The following is a 21,561-nucleotide window of genomic DNA, read 5'->3' on the forward strand; positions in this document are numbered from 1 at the left end:
CTTGAACAAACTGAAGGAAGGCACCACGACACGTCTTGAAGTTCCCGTCGTGTCTTGCTTTTATCGACGTCTCCATCGGACTTGGTTGTCACAAATGCATGTACCCTCGATCGCTCGGCCGAAAGCGATGACTAGGGCCGATCCGTAGGTATTACTACAGCGGTGATAGGTGACCTAGAGAAGATTTGAGTTGCAGTAGCAAGTTTCTGGCGGCAGTCACACCTCGGATGTAGAACGGTGAAAGCTGCCACCTGGACGCCTTACCCGTCTTGCACAGGGGCTTGTAAGTAGTATGTCCGACAACAGGCTGCTCAACAAACCTGGCAACATTATTCCCCTGCTCGAAACTGATACCCAGAAGCTGTCAGCATAAGAGTGGGCAAGGTCGGTCTTATCCGGTCTTCCTGGGCCAAATTGCGAGAAGCATTGCCAGGGCCAGTAGAAGACTAAGATCACATTCCAACATGCCTTCTCTACTGCAGTTTCCATATGATTCAGTTACCAAATCTCTTCCACATCCTCCTCCTCTTGGCTCCCCTGTCCCTGCCCATCGCCATGCAGTCTCTGTTCAGCTACCGACCTGGCAGGATATGCGGGGAATGGCTGCACAAGAACCGCGTGTTATTATGGTACAGCAGATCGGCTATCCCAGGTCTTTCCTCAATCAAGATGTCGTCAAAGTGAGTCATGACCAAACACAGGAGCAAGTCTACACTGAACAGCCAGAACTAATACTGTTCTCTACTTGTGTGTAGGTCAACAATGCTTGCCTGGCTCTTCTCGGACAAGCAGAAGAGAAGTGCCTGATATTCCCAGCCTTGGATCATGCAATAGCTTGCCAGGCCACAATACACGACCTGTCACCCGAAGTAGCAGGTAGCGTTAGGATCAGAGCCGTAGACTTCCAGTTGGATGAATCCTCGGTGACGGTAGCAAGGGACAACGTCCCAGGAATCAGCCAAAACATGCATGATGCTGCTCCGCGGCGCTTCTACCTCGTCTTCTTTCCTGCACAAGTCAATGCTAGCGCCATGGGTTTCTGGCGGCTCTCTGGAACGGGCATCTCGTCACGCCTCGCCCAGAGCATGCACGAACACCTCGACAAGATATCTGCCGCGCCTGTAGATGAGCTGTCGGGGAGCAATCCAAATCTCTTCCGCGAACTTGCAGACATGCAGGCAGACGGTATGGTGCGCACACGCATTGTGAAACTGATCCAGCGCGCATCTATTAATGTCGCTTCAAGCGCACGCTTTGTGCCATCAGACGTTTTCCTCTATCCAACCGGCATGGCCGCCATCTATGAGGCCAACAAGCTGCTGCAGAGCTGGCGGCCGACACAGACGGTCGTATTTGGATTTCCCTACGAGCTTACCTTGAAACTGGTGCAAAAGTATGGTCTGGGCTACAAATTTTATGGCTTCGGCACTGAGGCCGAACTCGATGAGTTTGAAGACTACCTTGCCGACGAATGGCAGCAGCATCGTATGGTGCAGTCAGTATGGTGCGAGTGCGCATCCAATCCGCTGCTCAGGACTGTCAACTTCCAGCGTATTCGACGCCTAGCGGACACATACGGCTTTGTCGTGGTTGTCGATGAGACGATTGGCAGCTTTGCCAACGTCGACCTTGCAGGCATTGCAGACGTTATCGTCACGTCTCTCACCAAGAGCTTCAGCGGCAAGGCAAACGTCATGGCCGGGAGCATCGTCCTAAATCCCTCGTCGCCTTACTACACGCCGCTCAAGCAGTCTCTTGACAGCACCTACGTAAACGAACTCTTCGGCGCTGACTCGCGTGTCCTCGAGCACAACAGCCGCAAGTTTCTCGCCCGCTCTACCATGATGAACAGGAATGCGCAGCACCTCGTCTCGGTCCTCAGCCCCCTGGCCGGTACGCTATCGAGCACGCTCACGCACGTGTACTATCCGTCAACTTGCTGGTCGCGTGCAAACTACGAAGCGCGCATGCGCACTGCCACGCCCGACTTTACTCCTGGCTACGGCGGCCTGTTCACGCTCGAGTTTGAGAGCGTCGTGGCAGCAGCGACCTTCTTCGACGCGCTGAACGTGCACAAAGGCCCGTCTTTGGGCGCACACGTGACACTGGCCCAGCCTTACGTGCAAACGGTGTTTATGCGCGAGAAGGAGTGGGCGGCATCGTACGGACTGAGCGAGTCCATTGTGCGCATCTCTGTGGGTTTGGAGGACGAGCAGGCGCTAGGCTATGAGTTCATGCGAGCGCTGCGTCTGGCGGACCGGTTCAAGGCAGGGAGAGAGCTGAATGGCTATCTGGAGAGCTTTCTATAGTTATTCAAAGAACACCCTCGAAGAATTGGAAGTTGTTTGATCATTGAGAAGGCCAAACACAGTTTATGTAGTTAGGAGGTCAAGCTCATGGTTAATTGCAAACTGTTTTCTTAGGATCATTCACGCTAGCGAGAAATACAGGGCGAGAGCATGCGCTAACTGAGCGAGCTAACTAACCTTAGATTAGTGGACTGGATTAGTGGGGGTCGGGGGCTGGCATGCGAACAAATATGCCCAACACTTTTCCTTGACTTGAACAACATGTCTACTTTGCCTCGACAAAAGGTTGATTTTGGAAGACTGTTTCATAGTGAGACACTTTGACGCCAGGCTATTGATAATGATTTTGTATGCCCGCGAACTCATCAGTAATTCTATACTTTGGTAGGTGAGTCGAGCCTGTCGACGAAGTGGGAATTACCAAAAGGTAATCAACGAGAGCGATACCGAGTCAGCTCAGGTAGTAACCAATTACTTCCTGGCATATATTGTTGGAAAATGGAGTGTTCTGAATGGCCGGACCTAGCATCAATACATCGTTAGGAGGCCCCAGCAATCGCCGACTCGGCCGGAAGCCTGGTTGCACCATATATCTGAGCCGATTGGATGGATATCTGCCTTCATCGCCGAACGACAGGCTAACGAGTTTAAACTTTCTCTCTGGGTGTCTATAGAGCTTCGCAGCTAGAATACATATCACCATAGATCCGCTACCACTCTCGATATCGTCCTGGGACTTCAAGTGACCATGGGCGACATGCACGATATTGTTACAATTGACAATAGACTCCAGATTGTTTTCGAAGATCTTCACCTGAAGTATGGTAACAGGATGCAGGAAGAGGTTGCACATCCTTTGGGGAATGTTCCTGAAGGCAAGCTTGGTAAGTATTTGTAAGGTCAAGCATAATCATCTAGCTATCTCTCATCCATTGGTGTAGAAAGCCTCAACGCCCTGCAAGCACAGTTTACGAACGACCCCCGCCCCGACAAGGCGGACCTCATGTGCGGTGTCTATCAAACTCAAGAGGGGAATCCGTACGTCTTACCATCGGTGAAACTAGTAGGTAGGTCTTTCAGGGCTTGCGTGATCGCTTTTAAAACATGTACAGGCGCGGCAAATGTTATTCGATGACCCGGAATGGGAGCATGAATATCCTGCGTCTCATCTTGGTGAGGCACCATTTCGAGACATGAGTGCACGTCTGTTGTTTGGGGAGACTAGCCAGATCATAAAGGAGAAAAGGCAAGCAACAGTTGTGTATCATGAGGGTCAAGTGCTGATCGACTTCTGACAAGGATTGCATCAATGCAAACTCTTGGAGGTAGCGGAGCATGCCATATGGGCGCCAGGTTTCTGCGAATGCATTATGAACCGTATCAATCCAATGTCAGAGGGAAAGTCTATATTCCTTCAGAAACGTGGGGTAAGTCAAGCACCCATAGACTGTTAACATTTGTGTTTCAACTGGTGATCTAACCATGTATTTCCCCTTAGTCAACCACCCGAACGTCTTCCAAGCTGCAGGGTTCGAAACAGCCAGCCTTCCGTACTACGACTCCTCGACCCACGCATTTAACTTCAACGGCCTTGACGAAGCTCTTAGACAAATCCCGTCCCAGTCTATCATCGTGCTTCAAGTCTGTGGGAATAACCCGACCGGCTGCGATCCGTCCGCAGAGGAGTGGCAGTGCCTTGCACAGACATTCTTGACCAAGCAGCATTTAGCTTTCCTTGATCTCTCCTACCCAGGTTTTGTGTCCGGCAGCGTAGCGGAGGACTGCATGCCTATCCGTCTGTTTACTGAGGTGGGAGTTCCGCTCCTACTCGCCACAACGTACGGCAAAGCATTCGGTCTCTATGGAGAGCGCGTCGGACATCTTTGTGTACCTTTGCCCACTGCTCAGGCTGCGGCGCGGGTCGAGCAACAGATGAAACTCATGGCCCGGGAAGAGACGGGCGCGCAACCGCGATTTGGTGCGAAGCTGGTAGCAAACATACTGGGGAGCCCGCGCCTCAAGATGGTGTGGGAGGAGGATCTCAGGGGCCTGGCGCAAGATTTGGCTGCGAGGCGAGAATCATTGAAAAGAGAGCTGATTAAGCAGAATGCTCCTGGCGAGTGGGGCTTTGTGACGAGTCAGGTTGGGATGTTCTTGTAAGATGATTCTTTCACTACTCTCTACGATATTTCAGGCAAGCCTACAAAGAATTTCGCTAACGCATTCTTATCAGATACACATCTTTTGACCCCGAACAGATCATACAGCTAAGGGAAGAGTACGCTGTGTATTTGCAGGACACGGGACGGCTGTCCATTGCGTATGTTAAAAACAATTTCTAGTTGATGTAACGAAGCTAACGTCTTTTGCCAGTGGACTCAATGCACAGAATACTGCCCATGTTGCGGAAAGTATAGCAAAAGTCTTGGGGTGGCACAAACACTAAGAATACGTGACAAGTCCAATTACAGCTCTTGATATTTCAATTTGTTAAGAACTACTCTCTCACATTGACCACGTGCTGTGGTAACAGTAAGCTTATGTCTTTGACTTGTTACTACGTCTTCGTGAGTAAACTTTCGCCGAGTTTGTTTTCATCAAGTCCTACGATCAATACTACAAAACGGCGAAACTTAGTATTAGGATCATCGGCAGAGCCGTCTCGTTACATTGTTCAACTGCCTAGCAAATGCCATTGTATTGCTGGTCGATATCGAGCCCTATACGTATATAGCAGCCATGACGACTTTTTGCTCCTTGAACGCCTCAAATTACTTTTTCTGGCTGTACATTTGGCGACTCGACCTCAACCAGCTTGAAATCCGGAATTACCTGAGCCACCGCCTTCCAGTTCTTCACCCTCTCGAAATGTGCCATAGCTACAGGATGTGCGTCTCTCCACTCTTTGCCCAGTACCCACTGCAAACCCCTGCTCAATACGATTGCTACAAAGATATCTGCGAGGGTCGGGCTATTGCCTACTAGCCACTCCACTCCGCTCAGGACCACTTCTAGCTTGTCCAACAGCACTAAACTTGCTCGCTTCCCCTCCTCAACTGCTTCGTAATTGTACGGTGCGGGGTCCGTGAGTCCAGGGATGAGAGGGAGGAACCAGCGCGCAAGTGTTGGCAAGAACTCCTGGTTTGCAAAGCTGACATAGCTAAGCACCAGGGATTCCTGGGCCAGAGTGCCAGCGGAGCCAAGAAGATGAGATTTGGGGTTGAGTTTGGATAGATACTTTTTAGTGTTGAATTAGCTAGCGTAGGAAGCAGACAAGACGAGAAAATATGTTTGGAAAGAAAACACTGAGGAAATATAGACAATATTGGACAGATAGCTTCCGTCTTTTACTTACATAGGCAATAGCGATCGTCTCTGTGATCATCACGCCAGGACCTTTGAGGGCCGGGATCTTTCCTTGGGACAAAGGGAAGAGTTTCATATAGGCGGCTTTATTGATGCCCTTGCGTGGAACTACTAGAGATTGGTTGAGCGTGATACCTTCGGCGGCAGCCTGATGAGGTGTTAGGGATATGGTATTGAGACAGTCTAGAGCTGAAAAGAATCTTACTACGATCTTGATGATGCGCGTTCGAGGGTTGTCCTACTTGGGCATCAACTCACATCAATGTTGTTATATTGCTATTAGTCGATACTTACATCATAGCCGTAGAGGGTGAAGTCGATAGCCATTATGGGCAGGTTCGATGCAAGGATATCCGATGCTAGTTCACGGGGAAACACTCGTCACAGGCCTAGACATTGGAAGTAAAGGAATACCAGGACATTGTTTATACTTATCGAGCAGCAAAATACCAATCGACCGATACATAACTTCTCGGCTAATAGATCTATACACCTTACGCGACATTACTCGATCTCCGTTTCGTAAGTCCGAGATATTCCTCGGACAAGTCCGATCGCCAATTCACGATTTCCATGATCTACATACATGTGCCAATGTTATGCCGGTTCGACCGAGGAACCATGCTCTACAAACGAAATTACCTCCGTCATACTAGAACCGACTCTCGCTCGCGGGTGCCTGAATTTGTAATTGAACCTCCATGTTGGGCTTCAATATCGCCGAAGAAGGTTGGGTTTGAGGAGTGGTGAAAAACACCGCGTGTAGAAGAGCCACTGCCCGCACAGAATCCTGTTCCTGGACGACACAGGAGATGCTGTTCTCACTCGCTCCTATCAACACTTTGGGTCAGTCGCCGACAATCCGAAAGAACACAGACAGATAGCTTACCATGTGCGATCATCTCGATCTTAATGCGATTTTCGCTCAGCGTGGAGAACATCTGTCCAGTCACGCTTAGTGCCCGTCTCAGCTGTTTGCCAACCAAACTGATGATGGTTTTTTCGTGCAGAAGCTCTACATCCCCGTACTCTTGTAATTGCGCAATTGCGTTTTGGAGATTTTGCCGGACGGGTTCGGAGTAGTCGTCCTCATCGTCACCCGTGATCAGAGAGACTTCAGAATGCAATGCCATGGAAACCTGGACCTCACTGGTACATATAAGATCGATGGACAGATTCCGTTTGTCGAATACAGAGAAAATGCCGGCTAAGAAGCTGTGCGCTTTCAATCGTTCTGCGGACCGAATATTGATGAGCAAGATTTTGTCTTTCGATGTTATGGCGATCGGGGTCCTGGTAGCGCCATCGTGCGTACAAGGCAGAGAAGTCCGAATTGCAGCACAGTTCATAGAGGTCGAGGAAACTGGTGAAGGACTGACACCCTTCCAGTCATCTACGATCAGAGTTCCCGGTGACTGCGGGTTGAGGACGTTTTTGATGCGCATTGAAATGCTCGCACGCATGGCTAGACGCATAGCCGCGTAATGAATGACCTCGGAGCCGTGAAATGTCAACTCTGAAGCCTCTTCAGAGCTGATTACGGGGAGCATTTGGGCACTGGGTACCTTACTTGGATCGGCCGTGAAGATGCCTTCTACTTCTTTCCAGACCTGCAGCTCGTGTGCTCGTAACCCCACAGATATCATCGAGGCGCAGAAATCAGTATATCCGCGACCGACTTGCGTGAGAAGACCGCGGTCAATGGGTCCAAAGAAGCCCGTAACAACCGGCACGGTGGCCTTGCACCTGCGGATTCGCTTGGCCATGACATCCGACAAACTATCATAGAACGATTGGTTCATCATACTGTTAATGGTGGTCGGAACAATTTCGGAGAAGTCGACAATTTCGCTTGCGATGCCCCGATCACGCAGCGTGGCAGAGAGGAAGAAACAGGCCAGTCGTTCGCCCGTGCTGATGACCTTGTCAAGAATGTATGAGTTGCCGTGGCCGATGGTTTTCGTTGCTAAGAGAAGCTGTATAACTTGCTCGCATTCATGCTCAACCTGTTGGACGAGTTCGATGACAAGTTCTGGGTCCTTTATATAGTCGTAAGCTGAACTGATATGCTCTGCGCGGATGTTTTGGACTAGTGTATTGGAGCGCTCGAAGTCAGTTCCTAGACAGTGCTTGTAGGCTTGCAGAAGGCGGTTTGTGGTGCCTTCCTTTTTGGTGCTGGCACTCAATGCAGAGCAAACAACGACCACTCGATGATAACGAGTGATAGGCCTGAGAGTTGTAAGCACCCATCATCTTCATTGTAAAATAGCCAGGTGAGAGTGGTGCTGACTTGACAACGTTTTCAACGACATTGAGAGGGTATTTCCCAATGCTCGTGCCACCAAACTTTTGCACTACCCAAGTGCCGGTGCCACTCCATGGTGCTCCAATCTGATCGATGGTCATGTTGTATTTGAAAAATATTCAGTTATTGAACAAAGTATAAGAACGTTGCATACGAAAATCACTCTGTTTCTACCATCAGAGGCTTACATATTGGATCTTGAGCATTGGTCGTCGCCATCACGTCCCCGCAAAGGATGCCTAAACGGATCTACACGGATCGTTTCCCTACATGCTTGCTATGGGAATCTTGCATAAGAAGAAGAGATAGCGAACCTTTTCGGCCGAGGACAATGGGAAACAATCATGTCCGACCTTAGGCGGTTTTCTATTTTCATTTGTACCAAACATGCCTCGGATCTGATCCAATCGGAGAACACATCGCAGGATTAATCCATGTTTTTTTCCCCAATGGAATTTCTGAGAAGTAGGGGCTACAACTTTGGGGCTAAATTGCCATGCTGTATCGGCACTGGCCGGCCTAGTCATAATAAGAGATAGCGGCGACGGACCAGTGAACACCGAGGGCGGAGTTGTACGTATTTGACTTGATATGTTTAGTGGGGTTCTTGACTTCCCTTTGATCGGCGAGACTTGAGCAAGTAGAAGGTGTGGATGAATTCATTACGCGAAGCCTAAGCGTTTTGTTCAGTGAGGCTACCGAAGCCAAGGGCGTCCGACCCAGTCATGTTTCGAATGTTTCGTTCTAAATATTCGTTCATGTATATATAGTTGAAAAACCTTGTAAGATCACTTAAATTACTATTTCCCAAGACCCAAGACTAGACCAGTGTGTTACCTGGTAGTCAATATCACCTCCTGGTTGTTTTACACAATAGTTCGAGCTATCTACTCGTATATGTAATTCGTTTGTTAGGTACATCAGTATTCATATAAATGGTCTTGTGCTTTGTACAAAAGCTTGTGAGTCTTATGTTAGTAGTGCAATGTAGAATATCATGTGCCAACCATCAATTTATATTGTAGGCGTACCGTTCAACCTCGTGTATATGCATCAACTGTTATTTTGGTCGGGCTTTCCCTAGTGGTTGGTATCGCCGTTGTATGTACCGTTTGAGCCATTCACGCCCGCGATTTTCGCAAGTATAACATTATCCTCAAAGCTTTTCACGCCCGATTTGAAAATTGCTGCTCCATCCGAGTGGATAATGAGGGCTTTCCATCCCAGCTTCAGTCGTCGTTCCAAAATTTCAGGCGTCATGGCAAATCCTAGCACCGCAAGGCCATTATTTTCTGCGGCGCGCTGGATCTTTTCCATTGCAGCGAGAAAAGCTGGCTCGTCGCCGTCCTGACTACCGACTTCAAGACCCATGGAGCATCGAAGATCGCCCGCTCCCACCATCAAGGCATCAACTGAGAGACACTTGGTTAGACCGGTTCAGTCACAACTCCTTTTTGACCACTGCGATATGTACATGACGGAGAAGGGGAGGAATACTGACTTCCAGGAACAGCTGCAATCTCCTCAACGTTCTTGACTCCCTCCACGTCCTCGATCTGGGCAAAGACAGCGGCATGGTTATTCCATACGTCGTAAACGGTCTCTCCAGGCTTGGTGCGCGTCTGGTTGCCAAACAGTGCCAGAGGTGGGTAGCTGCGCGTACCAAGGGGAGGGAATTTGGCTAGAGACACTAGTTGCTGAGCTTGCTCTGCATTCTGAACATGCGGCTGAACGATGCCTCCTGCTCCTGCAAGGAGAACATAATTGATCAGATCTGGCATATTGGGAGCCAGCCGTACGTATGGCACCATAGAGCCATTTGAAGTGTACTGAATGGTCTTGATGAGGCTGGCAAGTAGTGTGGGATTAAGTGGGCTATGCTCCTAAGTCATAAGTCAGTATTTCTCTATATGCGTGTCCAAGGAGTAAGGGATCATACTGCGTCGAGGAAACAAAACTGGTGTGGTAGAGTTGCTACTACACGCGCAGCTTCCTCATGGGGGATGCGACAACTTGTACCCCACAGCAGTTCACCACTCTTTAGCATAGACCTGAAATCCGTTGGTTGAGCCAGATCTAAGGCGTTGTATTGTTTTGCGTCCAACATTGTTACGCCTGTATTAGGTATGACTTCCACAAGGTGTGACGTTGCGAGTATATACTTTTATGTGAAGCGGCCAGGATGGTTCTTTACACAATTAACACGAGTGTTATGGAGCTTTCTGCAGAATCAGTGGTTCAGGAACTCATTAATTGAACTCGGCGACAAATTTGATAAGTCCGTTGTAACGATCATAGTCAAACTCATCTCCGACCACAACTTTGTCGGTCAATTCTATCCATGAACTCAATTGAACAACCTCGGAGCGCCGCGTGATCCATGCAAACAAATAACACAAAGCCGTCAGCATGTCCGATTGGCCCTGTTCGGATAATCACAAACGCCGCTTACGCCTTAGTCAGACAAGCAGGGATTCTCGGCCGACGAAGTCAAGGTGTAGCTGTGCGTAACAGCTGAAACTTTTACAACGGTCGTCAGGTCTGTGTAGCAGATTGGCAAGGAAGAGAATTCAATATATATATCACCTGGTGGACCGTTCACATATCTTCATTGCCATCTTCTCAACTACACAAAAACAACACAATCCGCACTTCCAAGTCAATCGACTACAACACTTTCCCATATTTGCAATGGTGGCTGAGCAATATTGGACCTCTCCTACCAAGGAGTATCAAAAGAAAATTCAGATTATTCAGGGTTCTGATGAGCCTGCGATCGACTTCCCCCTCATACTTCAGCCCTCACGCGAAGAACTCTCCAAGGATGCAATCCTCAAGGAGGCCCGCGCTCTTGGTGCTCAGCCATCCGACAAGAATCTCCAGAGCCCAATCCGCCAGCTGCTCGATGCAAATGGTGGTGCTATCCACCTCAAAGGCCTACCCCTGAAGACGGCCGAGGACTTCTCAGAGTTCATGTTCGCCCTCGCAGGGTCCGGCCCTCACGCCTGGAAGCCGCATGAGCATACTGGTATGGAGGTGCTCCGCCGCCCTCAGGCCCCCAACGTGCTCACTGCCAACGAGGGTCCGCCAAGTCACTTTATTGGCTGGCACAACGAATACGCCGTATCTCCAGTACACCCGCATTATCTTGCTCTCTATTGCAAAATTCCCCCGGCCAGCGGCGGTGAGACCTCTGTCTGCAACTCGATTGCCCTGTACGACCGCCTGAAGAAGGATGCCCCAGGCTTCGTCGAGGGTTGCGGCAAGAAGGGCCTTGTGTACCATATTCCACACAATGCAGATCAGGTCGGCGGTATTGTCGGTGGTAACGGTCTGTACAAAGATTCGGCGTTCGGCCCCAAGGGAGACGAGAAGATGCCCGAGACCGAGGAGGGCAAGCGAGCTATGGTTGAGCGCAAGATGCTCGACTTGGCCCACCGCGGTGGCTGGCACAAGGACATCGACCGAGACGATGAGACTCTACCTGTTTGGCAGCGCCGCGGCTTCGAGTGGACCTGGCAGGATAATGGCGACCTCGACGTCATTCATCGTGTTGCTGGCACCCGACAGCATCCTACCTTGAACAAGCCAGCCATATTCAACGTAAGTTTACTTTGACTTTATGAAACGCTGGATACAAAGAGACTGATTTGTAACGCAGGCTCTGTCCACCCGCTACACCAACGCTGTGGCTAACGACACTTTCAACGCCCCGTTCACTTTCAAGAAAGAGGATGGAACCGAGGGTAGTTCGATCCCCCCACATGTAAGTCCAGCTTGATGCGTCTCGGACGTTTCAACCAAAGTTTTGAAGTTACTCACAAATGTTCAGTTTGCCGGCCTTGAAAAGGATGAACCAGTTCCCCGAGAGTGGCTGCAGAAGATGGACGAATGGCAGCACGAGCTAGAGTCCAGCATCGTCTGGGATGCAGGCGATGTCCTTCTGGTCGACGTGAGTACTCAATGTCCCAATTGCTGACCTCATGGAAGCTGACTCAAGTTCGACTCTCCAGAACTTCGCCGCACAGCATGCCCGTTGGGCTTGGGAGGGAGACCGAAAGGTCATGGCCAGCTTCTGGGACCAACCTGGCATGGTCAGCGAGCCCATCATGTCGTAAACTAGTATGATCTAGACTTTTTCTAGAACATAATCGTCAAGTACTTGATAGATGAGTGTGGACACTCTGGTCCAAAGTGGAGGTATTGGTATGAGTACATGGGTACATTCGCTTAGTATTAAATCCGAAGACAAGGAGTCCAAATTGTTGACAAATATTTTTTACGTTGCATAGCGTGCCTTCGTTGTCGTGTGATGTGGCGGCATCGATGTAAAGCCCTGCTCAGTGTGATCTCCTAGAAAACAAAGAGGGGAACTAGCAACGAAGCGAGTTGGAGAAAGTAACCGCCCGTCAAGTATTGTTTATAGCTTTTTGGAACATGTTGACAGTCTCCGGAAACACTTGCACGATGGAGTATATTGATGGTCGATATCTCAGGGTAGGTCATTGATTGTTATACATTGACTCTCCCAGAGAAATACACAGATCGTATTAACGCAGACGGCTGCCTCAATTTGTTGAGAGTACTAGAGTTACCATGATTAGCTTGAACGATGCAAAGACTTGAAAGTAGAGATGTGAGAACGACACTAAGGTACCTTATCATGCCGTAGGATTAGATTTTTTCATTGAGATCTACGTCAGATATAACTAATCTATCAAACTGGTCTACAGTCAAACAAAATACTACCGAGACTCGCCCTAAGGTCTGGCTGTTGCCAACCCAATTTTAACTCCGTTACGGCTTTCTGTGAGATTTCTGTCAAGCTCGACATACTCCAACACTGGATCTCGGTTCTCGATACTCTCGAACTCCTGGGTAAGTCGTATCAAGATGTACGTAGATTGAAGATAAACTTGCTGGTACGCCGGACAAATTCTCCGACCTCCACCGAAGGGCACAAACTCAGGCGGAATCTTCATATGGTTCCACCTGTCGGGCGTGAAATCATAGCAGTCATCTCCCCAAACCGATTCGATGTGGTTGCAACCCCAGCCATGAACACAGACTTGGTCGCCCTTCTCCATAAACAATGGGGACTCGCCATCAGGTCCCCCGCCCTTGGGCAGTATGGTGTCCTTGAAGGCAGTCCGGGTTACAGTAGCACTTGGTCCTATCGAGCGGATTGTCTCATAGATAACATTGCGGAAGGGCTTGAGAGTCTTGGAATCAAAATCAAGCTCAGCCCCTTCACATATGGTGAGTGCCGTCTCGCGTAGTTCCTGCCAAAGACTGGGATTTCTTGCAAGACAGAAGAGCGCGTTGGCAGCTAGTACCGCCACTCCGTCTCTTCCGCCAGCAAAAAGATTGAGGCATTCGTAGCGAAGAGCAATCGGGTCTTTGACCTGCTGTGCAAGCTCATTGAGCAGAACATATCTAGCTTTTACTTCTTGAATAGCACCAGGCGACTCATTGAGCACAAGTTGCACTTGCTGATCGACGAATGCATGAACCTCCGCAACTGTCCTGGGATATTCTCGGTCTAGACAGTATCTGAAAGCTAGGCGTCCTGCTTTTCGTCGTTTAAGAGACCCAGCATTGGCGTAATTGAACGCTTCTATAAAGTCACCATTGCTGTACGGCGACCCTGACAGCAAAGAGTCGGTGGACTTGCCGAAAATGAACTCTGCGGTCGAATCGAAGTTCATCTTCTTCAGCAAAGGCTGGACATCGATGGTGCTTCCGTCGTGTGGTATCTGCGCGATGAAACGATCGACGTGTCTCTTGAACATCGCAGTAGATCGGACTTCTACTTTCTTGAAGAGAGGCATGACCATGCCTCTAGAGAACTTCCAGCGGGGTCCATCGGATGAGAATATGCCTGGGCCAAGGAAGTCATTCTTGTGGAAAGCGCCTGCTCTTCCAAGCGTGTTCATGTCCGCATTGAAAGTTACGCGGATATTTGCCATGTCGATCGTGTTGATGAGTCGCTGGCCAGCGAGCTTCTCTTCCCATGTGGGTCCTAGTTTGGCGAACCAGTGGTCGTAATGGGCTAACGAACGCCCTTCGTCGCTTGCAGTTTGACGCTCTCGCATCAGATCAAGTCCAAGCCAGCCTTTGTGCGGATAACGGGGAGGCTTTTGGCAGCCATGCTTGCCCTGCGCTGAACGAAATGCGACATACCCACGGATCTTTCCGTAGATGATGTCAGCTATGGTTGAAATGACAAATATACCAAAGGAACCGAACGCAACACGCGTGAAGATAGTCCACAGGCTAATGGACCGCCATGATTCGGCGGAAAAGAACTCGTTCGACATGCTGGCATTCGAGGAACAAAGTTGAGTGAAGCAGGTACTCGGTGAACAAGAGAAATGGAGGGATAGAGTGCTTGATAAATGCTCACGCCGCTTACCAACTGTCCACGCCGCTTAGTAGACACCCACGCCGCAATTTCGCATGTTCGGGATTTTGTATGCTTCAAATCTGAGTCACAGAACAATTACAGTCAACATCTCCGACACAGTAGAGCACTGCTCGGCGTTAGCAAGTCCGTAAATAACCGAGCTACCTTACCATACATGATATCAAAACCTTAGTAAAAATCCTTTTTGGGTCATAGTTCACAAGTTGTTAGTGTGAAGAATAGAGTAAAGACATCAAGGGCAAAGATTTACTCAATAGAAAACCGGTGGAAGTTGTAAATTACAATCTTGCATATCCCATCTGATAAGATTCCGTTACTACCAATCGTCGTCGAACGGAACGCTGCGATGGCTGAAAATGAAGGCTTGATTCAGTGGCACGGGCCGAGGCGACGGGTTCTAGATCCGAATCCAGCTTGGCAGATCGCCGAGCCGTCTTGCGCTGCACGCTCTAAAATCTCACCTCAGCATAGCGCCGAGGGCATTACGCGTAACGCTCTAAGATCCTACCTCAGCTTAGCACCCACGGGTGGCGTTTTGTGAAACTCTCTAGAAAGGTGTCTATCGGCTGGATGCGCATTCCAACGACACAAGCATCGTTGATTGGATGCAGAAGGGATGTTCAAATGTTGGCTGTCTTCCTGGAGCCTACATGAGGCAAGCGATAGCAGTGGTTCGATGGTGATCTAGTCAAATTGAGCAGCTTTATAGCGTCATCAAGCTACTGTATGCAGAAGGTATATTGGTTGTTCTCCGGAGTGATTGTTGATTCGACAGTAGTTCAGTTGGATGACGTCATCAAGCAATAACTGCCGCTTACATACCTGAACTTATCCCTATGGAAAAGACAATGCTCCAGAGACCGACTACCTAGGATAGCATTAGATCAATCTTACATGCTTTGTCAATTGCTTACCAACTCTCTACGTGTAACTCTTATATCCAACAGACACTCACCTTAATGCACATGCGCCACCTAGGTATGTTAAGTTCTTTTATCTATTATGGCATGTTGATTGTTTGAAGCGACTATAGTTAAACTCTCCTATTTATGTCCGAGACGACGACCAAGCGAAGACGTCTAGTACTTTCGTGCTTTGAATGTAAGCGCAGGAAGTTAAAGTGTGGACGAGAGACTCCTATCTGTTCGAGGTGCATCAACGTAGGCACCCCAGAAGTTTGCGAGTACGACCCTCGTTTCTCGATGAACACGGACACGGACGTGGCTGGTCTAGCTTGTGCTAATCAGGCTTGGTCTCCCAAGAACTCAATAAGCCAGTTGCCTACAACCACCTTCGACAACTTCGATGCCTCGCTTATCAGTGATAACTGTCAACCAAATCTCTGGCTACCATTTCAGCATGATCTGGACCTCGAAAGCTCCTCTTCCGAAGTCCTAGACAGTGAGAGCCTCATCGAGTCTTTCAAGTTGCAAATGCAGCAACCATTCCCGGACCAAAGGAAAAGTTTGAACGGTCGGTTCCGAGGCCTGAGCCACTCGACGAGCATTGTTGCCTCCTTTCCGGACCTCTACAGATTTATGAAACAGATCGTTGAGGACCACCACATCCTAGGGGCTCCGCAATGGGCTACATACACGCCAAGCGCAGAGCAGCCTCTCCCGTTCTATTCAAAAGAAGAGGTAGAGCAAGCCATAAAACGTCTTCTCCCAGCAGAAGAGCGCTGTCGTCGTCTTTCAAAGTCATACTTCGATCACTTCACTGGGATATATGCCCTCTTCCACGTTCCCTCGTTCTGGCATGAATACCAGGACTATTGGGACGGGACGCACAATGATCCGGTTCGATTCAATGCGATGCTTCTTGCTGTGATGTCATGCTCAAGGTGTCTTTTTGCGGACGATCCGCTGTCTTTTGACGGAGACAGTTCTACTGCCAGAAACGAAGCGGTGAAATGGTTGCACGCAGTTGAGGCATGGCAAAACTATCGTGCAGCGACAAACTCTACAATCGAAGCATTCCAAATCAAATGCTTAGTGCTCTTATCGAAGACACTGAACGATATCGGCCGCGAGGACCACTACACGGCTTCACAGACTTTACTCGCCGATGCCATCTCGAATGGCCTTCACCGAGACTGGAAACTTCTTGGCGTAGAGGAATCCGTCTATGAGCGAGAGATACGTCGGAAGGTGTGGTCTGCCGTTGCTGAGCTGGATATCGCAGCCTGTATTGAACGCGGTGTGCCATCTATGGTTTCTAATCTACTCGCCGACATCGGGCAGCCAAAGGGATACAACGACTGCGATTACTTTTCCAACACTGAATTCGAGCCCCCTGATCAGCCGGACTGCCAGCTTACAGATAACTCGTTTGCAAAGATCGCACACTCGATTCGACCGCTTCGCTACGAGATCAATGACTTCGTCAATAACCCGCAAAAACATAGATCGCTAAATCAATCACATCTCGTGGCATTGCGGGTGCAGATATCCAAAGCCATGGATGGTATACCTAGTTGGTCGGACCCAGCACCAGACGTGGCAGGACGCAATCGAGGCCTCGTATATCGAGCAGTCCTGGAGCTATATTTACATGAGCTACTACTTCTGCTGCATCTCCCATTCGCCCTTACAACAGATGGAGCCGTCTCTTCAGCTATAGATACAGACTTTCAACGATTCATCTGCGTAAGATCAGCTAGTACAATCATCAAGATACACGAGCTGGTTGCGCATGAAGGATTTAGCCCGATAGCCTTAGGAAATGCGAATCTCTTACGAGCAGGCTTATGTTTATGTCTCCTTGAAGGAGGTGCATTGAATTACGGTAGCTCTTTTCTGCTCGAGTGGGTTATTGAAAGAATTATCGCTAAAATTAAGCAGGTATCACTTCCCTACCTGTATGCCCAGATGCCCAGACTAAGCTGGTCAACTCTGCTCTCGGCATGGTTGAGCAACGTGTCCTCAGTCTAGGCACTGGTCTTCAATCTCTCTGGCTCTTTTCTGTCGCCAGCTGTTACATTGAGTCACGTAGAGACCCCAGCTCAAGCTCAGTCTCGAAGAATCGAACTACTGACGAGATTGTTGCTCTGTTCAGCAAGATGTGCTGGGCACAAGTACAAAAAAGCATTGGGTTCGGACTGTCCGATACCCATATTGCGCGTTATATATTGCAGGTCCACCAGGTATGCGAGGCTATTGGGCAGATGATGGGTAGTAAGACGGGTCTGGACGTGGGTTCAGTGCTGGCCAGAGCTGGCTCAATCTCCATGAAATCCGCGCATTGATCACGGCGTTATGGAGGTCTTGGGTCGACCTGTATGAAGAAAAGTTGTTGAGTATATAATGCATGAAGTATGAATGTATAGACGGCAATTGATAGCTGGTTTTTGTCATGCGAATAAAATTTCTAGGTTCACTGATTTCTCTTATGCATAGTCCAATTCCACAGACATCTCTACGCTAAGAGAGAATTCTGCAGGGGATCCCCTAAGAACCTACCACTGCTCTGATCCTGGCCCGAACGTAATTCTTTCAGTGATAATTGGATATGGTGATATCCAAAAACACGCAAGTACGGCAACTTTACAATCAAAGCGAACATACAGTCATGGTGAACACACAGTCACAGTCAACCGGTCAACGCTCAATTTCGGAGACCATGCTATTATCGACCATACCTTGTATCGGGGCGCTATCCCATGCAATCAGGCACCGATTTAGGCAGTACCCGCATATGCGGCTAAGCTAGGCACCGGCCGGCGCTATCACCCACAGGTACGTTCAAAGAGCCGCCAACAGTCTAGCAGGTTCATGCATGATAGATCAAGGCAAGATCGCCGGTCCTCTAGAGCCGCTCGGGGTTCTCGGGGTTGTTGATGTAGCCAGCAGACAAACCTGGTTTAGCAATGATGATTTTCCACAAGTACGAGCTTAACACCGAGCATGGTTTCGCTAGAGGTTGACTCATCATCTGCACTGAGTTCAATACGACGATAATGCAGGCTGTTTCCAAAGGATTGTGCATGTTGACCACCTTCCTGTTGAGGTTAACCTACTTCAAGATGACTTTCAAGCTCAGAACATCAACGCTCGGAAATTCAAAGCGCGCACAATAATAAGACCCGAGCTGCTCCATATTTGCCAACATAGGTAGCGTTGGTATGTTTCAGGCGGCAGCAACTTCGGGAGATTTGGACAGTGGAGTTATAACTGTGGTGCGACCCTTTCTAAGGGTTCTCTAGACAATTGCTCAATACCTGTCAATAGTGACGCGAGCGGTCAATAGACAATAGGCCCACTTTATACAGGCAGGCTCGGAGATCAGCACTGTATTGGAATGCGGACACAGCTGCATAATCACCTTCACAATAAAGCCTAGGGTAGAAGCTCGTAATGAGGGTCTAAGTGGAAGAGAGTTTAACCACGCAGCTTTGATTCTTAAGCGACTCTGGTTAGCCACGTCAACCAGCGCACGTCAAGCCCTGACACTGAAAACGTTAGTAGCATCAGAGAACAACTCAAGCAACATCTGTAGCGAAGAAAGGGTCTAATGGTAAGGTTTAACTGGCATGAAGCGAGGAGCGTCGTAAACAGGTGTGCTTGAAACTATCTGTAGCGAATTTACGAAACCCCTTTCAATACTGACAGAAAATGTGTTATTCAAAATATTAACATTATGACGTGAAGTGCTCGAGCTGGTTTACATTCCTTATCTAATTGTATTCTTCAAAGATAGCTAACTAGAAAGGGATGTTGCTGACAATGAGATGAATAACCGAAAAAGATTTCTCTAAACTGTGGATGCGGGTGAATTAGTAACCAAACAACAATTTGAGTTCAAAGATCGATTTTATAAAGATGTATGGAGACCTTCCTGCTACATAGTTCGAACTTTCGAACACTGACCCGCGGTTTTGACTCTTCGAGTGCTGAATGACAATCAGCTCGCAATATATTCACGTACAAGGCGACAGATTTATTTTGCTTTCTGAGGATGTGTTTGCACGTTCAAAAAGGCTTTTACTATTGAACTACATATGTTGGGCTGCTATGGGTTGGAGAAGAACTCATCATATAATGATAACATACATTCATACTCTTTTGATAGAACCCACACAAAGATGCTTTGTAGTGCTCCGTCCATGAGAGATAATGTTCGAGGATTTTCGAGTAGGGCATGTATCTGACCAACACTCTTCAAAAGCTCGAAACCACCAACCTACGTAAGCCAGCCAACTTTTAACACCAAACCTGATCGTCTACATCAGAGCCCTGGGGTCAACATTGTTAGATGCCTCGTCGCAGTCCTCACCCATAGTGCCCGGTCCCAAAGGTCCCGTCGTGTTGTATCCGACGACTTGCGCACAGCCTGAGAAGCCGCCTGCGCCGATGTAGTTGCCAAAGCCATCTGGACTAGCCTTCTGTAGAGTACCCATCGTTTGTGCCGTCAAGCCCAGGGTGGAGCCACTGGCTGCAGCACCCAAAGTAACATTTCCAGATCTGAACTCAACTTCCGCTGTCGCGTTAGTCAAGAAGTATGTGTTCCGTTGGCATTTACCAGAAAGGATGCCGTTCAGAAGCTGGGGTTGGTTGATCACGCTCTTCAAGAAAGTGAGAGAGTATTTGGATTGTGCTTCAGTGACGGTGGTGAACGAGAGATCAATGGCTTCAACGTATGCACCTGGCCCCGACGCTGGGTTGGGCAAGATGACCCACTTCGAGTTGGCGCTGAAAAGGCCATTGGAAACTGCTGTGTACGCGGCGTTTCCTGGTATGAAGTTTCCCAGACGGACGAAGAGGCCGCCGATGAGTGTGGATACCGCAGCAGGGACTACTGCAGCCAAGTCTTTGTTTGCCTGGTCGCTCGTGCCGGCTTGATATGTGTTCAAGGGCGCGAGCAACGGTTTCTTACTTGTTCCTTTGCCCACAAACGGGATCTGCGTGTCCGATACCAACAACGGTCCGTCGATCTGGAGGATTGATTGTCGGATGTCGGAAGAATATCCAGATGTGACAAGCACGGGATGCATGCCAGCAGGGAAGTTGGGGACATCTAGCAAGGACAGGCGATTGTTTGGTACTAGTCCAACGGCTGGGTATGATTCGGATAGAGCCTGTTGAACGGCAGCTTTGGGAACCGGAACTATGAACCAAGCTAATACGTGCATGTTAGACGTATTGTTCAAGGAGACACTGCCATCTTTCGGTACTTACTGTTGTTGGAGGACATGGTTCGGAGCGCAGGATTGTACGAGGCCACGGTGTTAGGGCATTGCGCATTGGTTGGGAACAAGAGCGTAAAGCCCACGGCGAGGGCGGACAAAAGTCGGTACGACATGATGTGTGCGTTTGGTAGACTGGAAGACCTGTTTGATGGGAGAAGAGGTGCTATTGTAGATGGAATGATGTTGCACTGAGAAAAGGAGAGGGTATCCCTTTATAAGGACGATCAGAACACCACCTTAGCACATGGCGCTCGACATCAACCTACTCATAATAGTCAACACTACTGTCCCCACCGATCACGCCTTTGGTAACTTTGATTTAGTTGTCGCCCCCAAAGCAGGACACCGCATAGTAGGTAGTTTCCAGACGAGTTTATTGGAAGCTAGAATGAGTTAGCATCACTGTCGCCACGCAGATGTTCGGCAACTTACGGTACCGAAGCTAACTCAGGTACGGAGCGGCCGGAGGCGAAAGCCGTCGGTCACACACAGGCTTGTGTAGAGTTACAAGCGGCGTCCCAAATGACGTTAGTGTGGGACACACTCAACCTTCTCCTTACGCAAATGTTGCATTTTTGTCTCGTACATTGAAACATATCTCTATGCTTCTTCGCCTCCACATGTGTCGATTAGATACTCGTCACCATATGTACCGTCAATACTATTTCCGTTCAATCATGATTCTATTTCGATGCTCAACTTTTGGTCAGATAACTTGCTGAAATTTTCGAGGCTTGGAACAAATATCTTTCATTTACTTACACTTAGCTTTTGACAGCGTGCTGGGTCGAAACAAGGGCGAGGCCTGTGCTCTCGATCTGGTGGAGACACGAATTTAGATATGTAGATCGGCCGGTAGATCGTCTCGCAGATCGGCCGGACGCATTTATTCAGGGTCAGAAACTGGCGTTCGAGCACATGATTGGGTGATTTTGTTTTCCTAAATTGGACAACGAAATGACTAACG

The 21,561-nt window shown here is 48.9% G+C and overlaps 9 protein-coding genes across 9 annotated transcripts; 4 read left to right on the plus strand and 5 right to left on the minus strand.

Annotated features, from left to right (window-relative positions):
* Nucleotides 1-306: 306 nt before the first annotated feature.
* Nucleotides 307-2,401, plus strand: P153DRAFT_86688 (PLP-dependent transferase). Its single transcript, XM_033673456.1, has 2 exons — nucleotides 307-680; nucleotides 756-2,401. Exons 1-2 carry the CDS (start codon nucleotides 465-467, stop codon nucleotides 2,307-2,309), a joined length of 1,770 nt encoding a protein of 589 aa, XP_033520564.1. The 5' UTR covers nucleotides 307-464; the 3' UTR covers nucleotides 2,310-2,401.
* Nucleotides 2,402-2,975: 574 nt separating this feature from the next.
* P153DRAFT_86642 (PLP-dependent transferase) lies at nucleotides 2,976-4,902 on the plus strand. The gene is made up of 7 exons (XM_033673455.1): nucleotides 2,976-3,193; nucleotides 3,251-3,372; nucleotides 3,422-3,555; nucleotides 3,609-3,736; nucleotides 3,808-4,465; nucleotides 4,543-4,629; nucleotides 4,683-4,902. The coding sequence occupies exons 1-7, from the start codon at nucleotides 3,058-3,060 to the stop codon at nucleotides 4,753-4,755; spliced, it is 1,338 nt and encodes a 445-aa protein (XP_033520565.1). The 5' UTR covers nucleotides 2,976-3,057; the 3' UTR covers nucleotides 4,756-4,902.
* Nucleotides 4,903-4,910: 8 nt separating this feature from the next.
* Nucleotides 4,911-6,051, minus strand: P153DRAFT_399632 (glutathione-S-transferase theta, GST). Its single transcript, XM_033671747.1, has 4 exons — nucleotides 5,970-6,051; nucleotides 5,881-5,913; nucleotides 5,665-5,823; nucleotides 4,911-5,546 (listed from the first exon to the last, which is right to left on the minus strand). The coding sequence occupies exons 1-4, from the start codon at nucleotides 6,000-6,002 to the stop codon at nucleotides 5,076-5,078; spliced, it is 696 nt and encodes a 231-aa protein (XP_033520566.1). The 5' UTR covers nucleotides 6,003-6,051; the 3' UTR covers nucleotides 4,911-5,075.
* A 38-nt stretch (nucleotides 6,052-6,089) lies between these two features.
* On the minus strand, nucleotides 6,090-8,177 carry P153DRAFT_323324 (aspartokinase). Its single transcript, XM_033665204.1, has 3 exons — nucleotides 7,966-8,177; nucleotides 6,565-7,904; nucleotides 6,090-6,506 (listed from the first exon to the last, which is right to left on the minus strand). Exons 1-3 carry the CDS (start codon nucleotides 8,079-8,081, stop codon nucleotides 6,328-6,330), a joined length of 1,635 nt encoding a protein of 544 aa, XP_033520567.1. The 5' UTR covers nucleotides 8,082-8,177; the 3' UTR covers nucleotides 6,090-6,327.
* Nucleotides 8,178-8,787: 610 nt separating this feature from the next.
* Nucleotides 8,788-10,307, minus strand: P153DRAFT_369528 (HpcH/HpaI aldolase/citrate lyase family protein). Its single transcript, XM_033668799.1, has 3 exons — nucleotides 9,920-10,307; nucleotides 9,482-9,863; nucleotides 8,788-9,392 (listed from the first exon to the last, which is right to left on the minus strand). The coding sequence occupies exons 1-3, from the start codon at nucleotides 10,085-10,087 to the stop codon at nucleotides 9,061-9,063; spliced, it is 882 nt and encodes a 293-aa protein (XP_033520568.1). The 5' UTR covers nucleotides 10,088-10,307; the 3' UTR covers nucleotides 8,788-9,060.
* A 311-nt stretch (nucleotides 10,308-10,618) lies between these two features.
* On the plus strand, nucleotides 10,619-12,263 carry P153DRAFT_347185 (Clavaminate synthase-like protein). Its single transcript, XM_033666157.1, has 4 exons — nucleotides 10,619-11,583; nucleotides 11,642-11,746; nucleotides 11,813-11,932; nucleotides 11,994-12,263. Exons 1-4 carry the CDS (start codon nucleotides 10,672-10,674, stop codon nucleotides 12,096-12,098), a joined length of 1,242 nt encoding a protein of 413 aa, XP_033520569.1. The 5' UTR covers nucleotides 10,619-10,671; the 3' UTR covers nucleotides 12,099-12,263.
* Nucleotides 12,264-12,637: 374 nt separating this feature from the next.
* P153DRAFT_347188 (cytochrome P450) lies at nucleotides 12,638-14,704 on the minus strand. The gene is made up of 2 exons (XM_033666158.1): nucleotides 14,562-14,704; nucleotides 12,638-14,513 (listed from the first exon to the last, which is right to left on the minus strand). Exon 2 carries the CDS (start codon nucleotides 14,298-14,300, stop codon nucleotides 12,741-12,743), a length of 1,560 nt encoding a protein of 519 aa, XP_033520570.1. The 5' UTR covers nucleotides 14,301-14,513; nucleotides 14,562-14,704; the 3' UTR covers nucleotides 12,638-12,740.
* Nucleotides 14,705-15,078: 374 nt separating this feature from the next.
* Nucleotides 15,079-17,766, plus strand: P153DRAFT_433970 (uncharacterized protein). The gene is made up of 3 exons (XM_033673052.1): nucleotides 15,079-15,385; nucleotides 15,432-17,194; nucleotides 17,251-17,766. Exons 2-3 carry the CDS (start codon nucleotides 15,457-15,459, stop codon nucleotides 17,652-17,654), a joined length of 2,142 nt encoding a protein of 713 aa, XP_033520571.1. The 5' UTR covers nucleotides 15,079-15,385; nucleotides 15,432-15,456; the 3' UTR covers nucleotides 17,655-17,766.
* Nucleotides 17,767-19,658: 1,892 nt separating this feature from the next.
* P153DRAFT_255629 (uncharacterized protein) lies at nucleotides 19,659-20,647 on the minus strand (the record flags this gene model as incomplete). Its single annotated transcript, XM_033662773.1, has 2 exons — nucleotides 19,659-20,524; nucleotides 20,584-20,647. Coding segments are annotated over 2 exons (930 nt in total), but the record flags the coding sequence as incomplete, so codon positions are not given.
* Between the last annotated feature and the right edge of the window lie 914 nt (nucleotides 20,648-21,561).

This window comes from Dothidotthia symphoricarpi, assembly GCF_010015815.1.
Source record: "Dothidotthia symphoricarpi CBS 119687 unplaced genomic scaffold P153scaffold_18, whole genome shotgun sequence".
Classification (NCBI taxonomy): Eukaryota; Fungi; Ascomycota; class Dothideomycetes; order Pleosporales; family Dothidotthiaceae; genus Dothidotthia; species Dothidotthia symphoricarpi.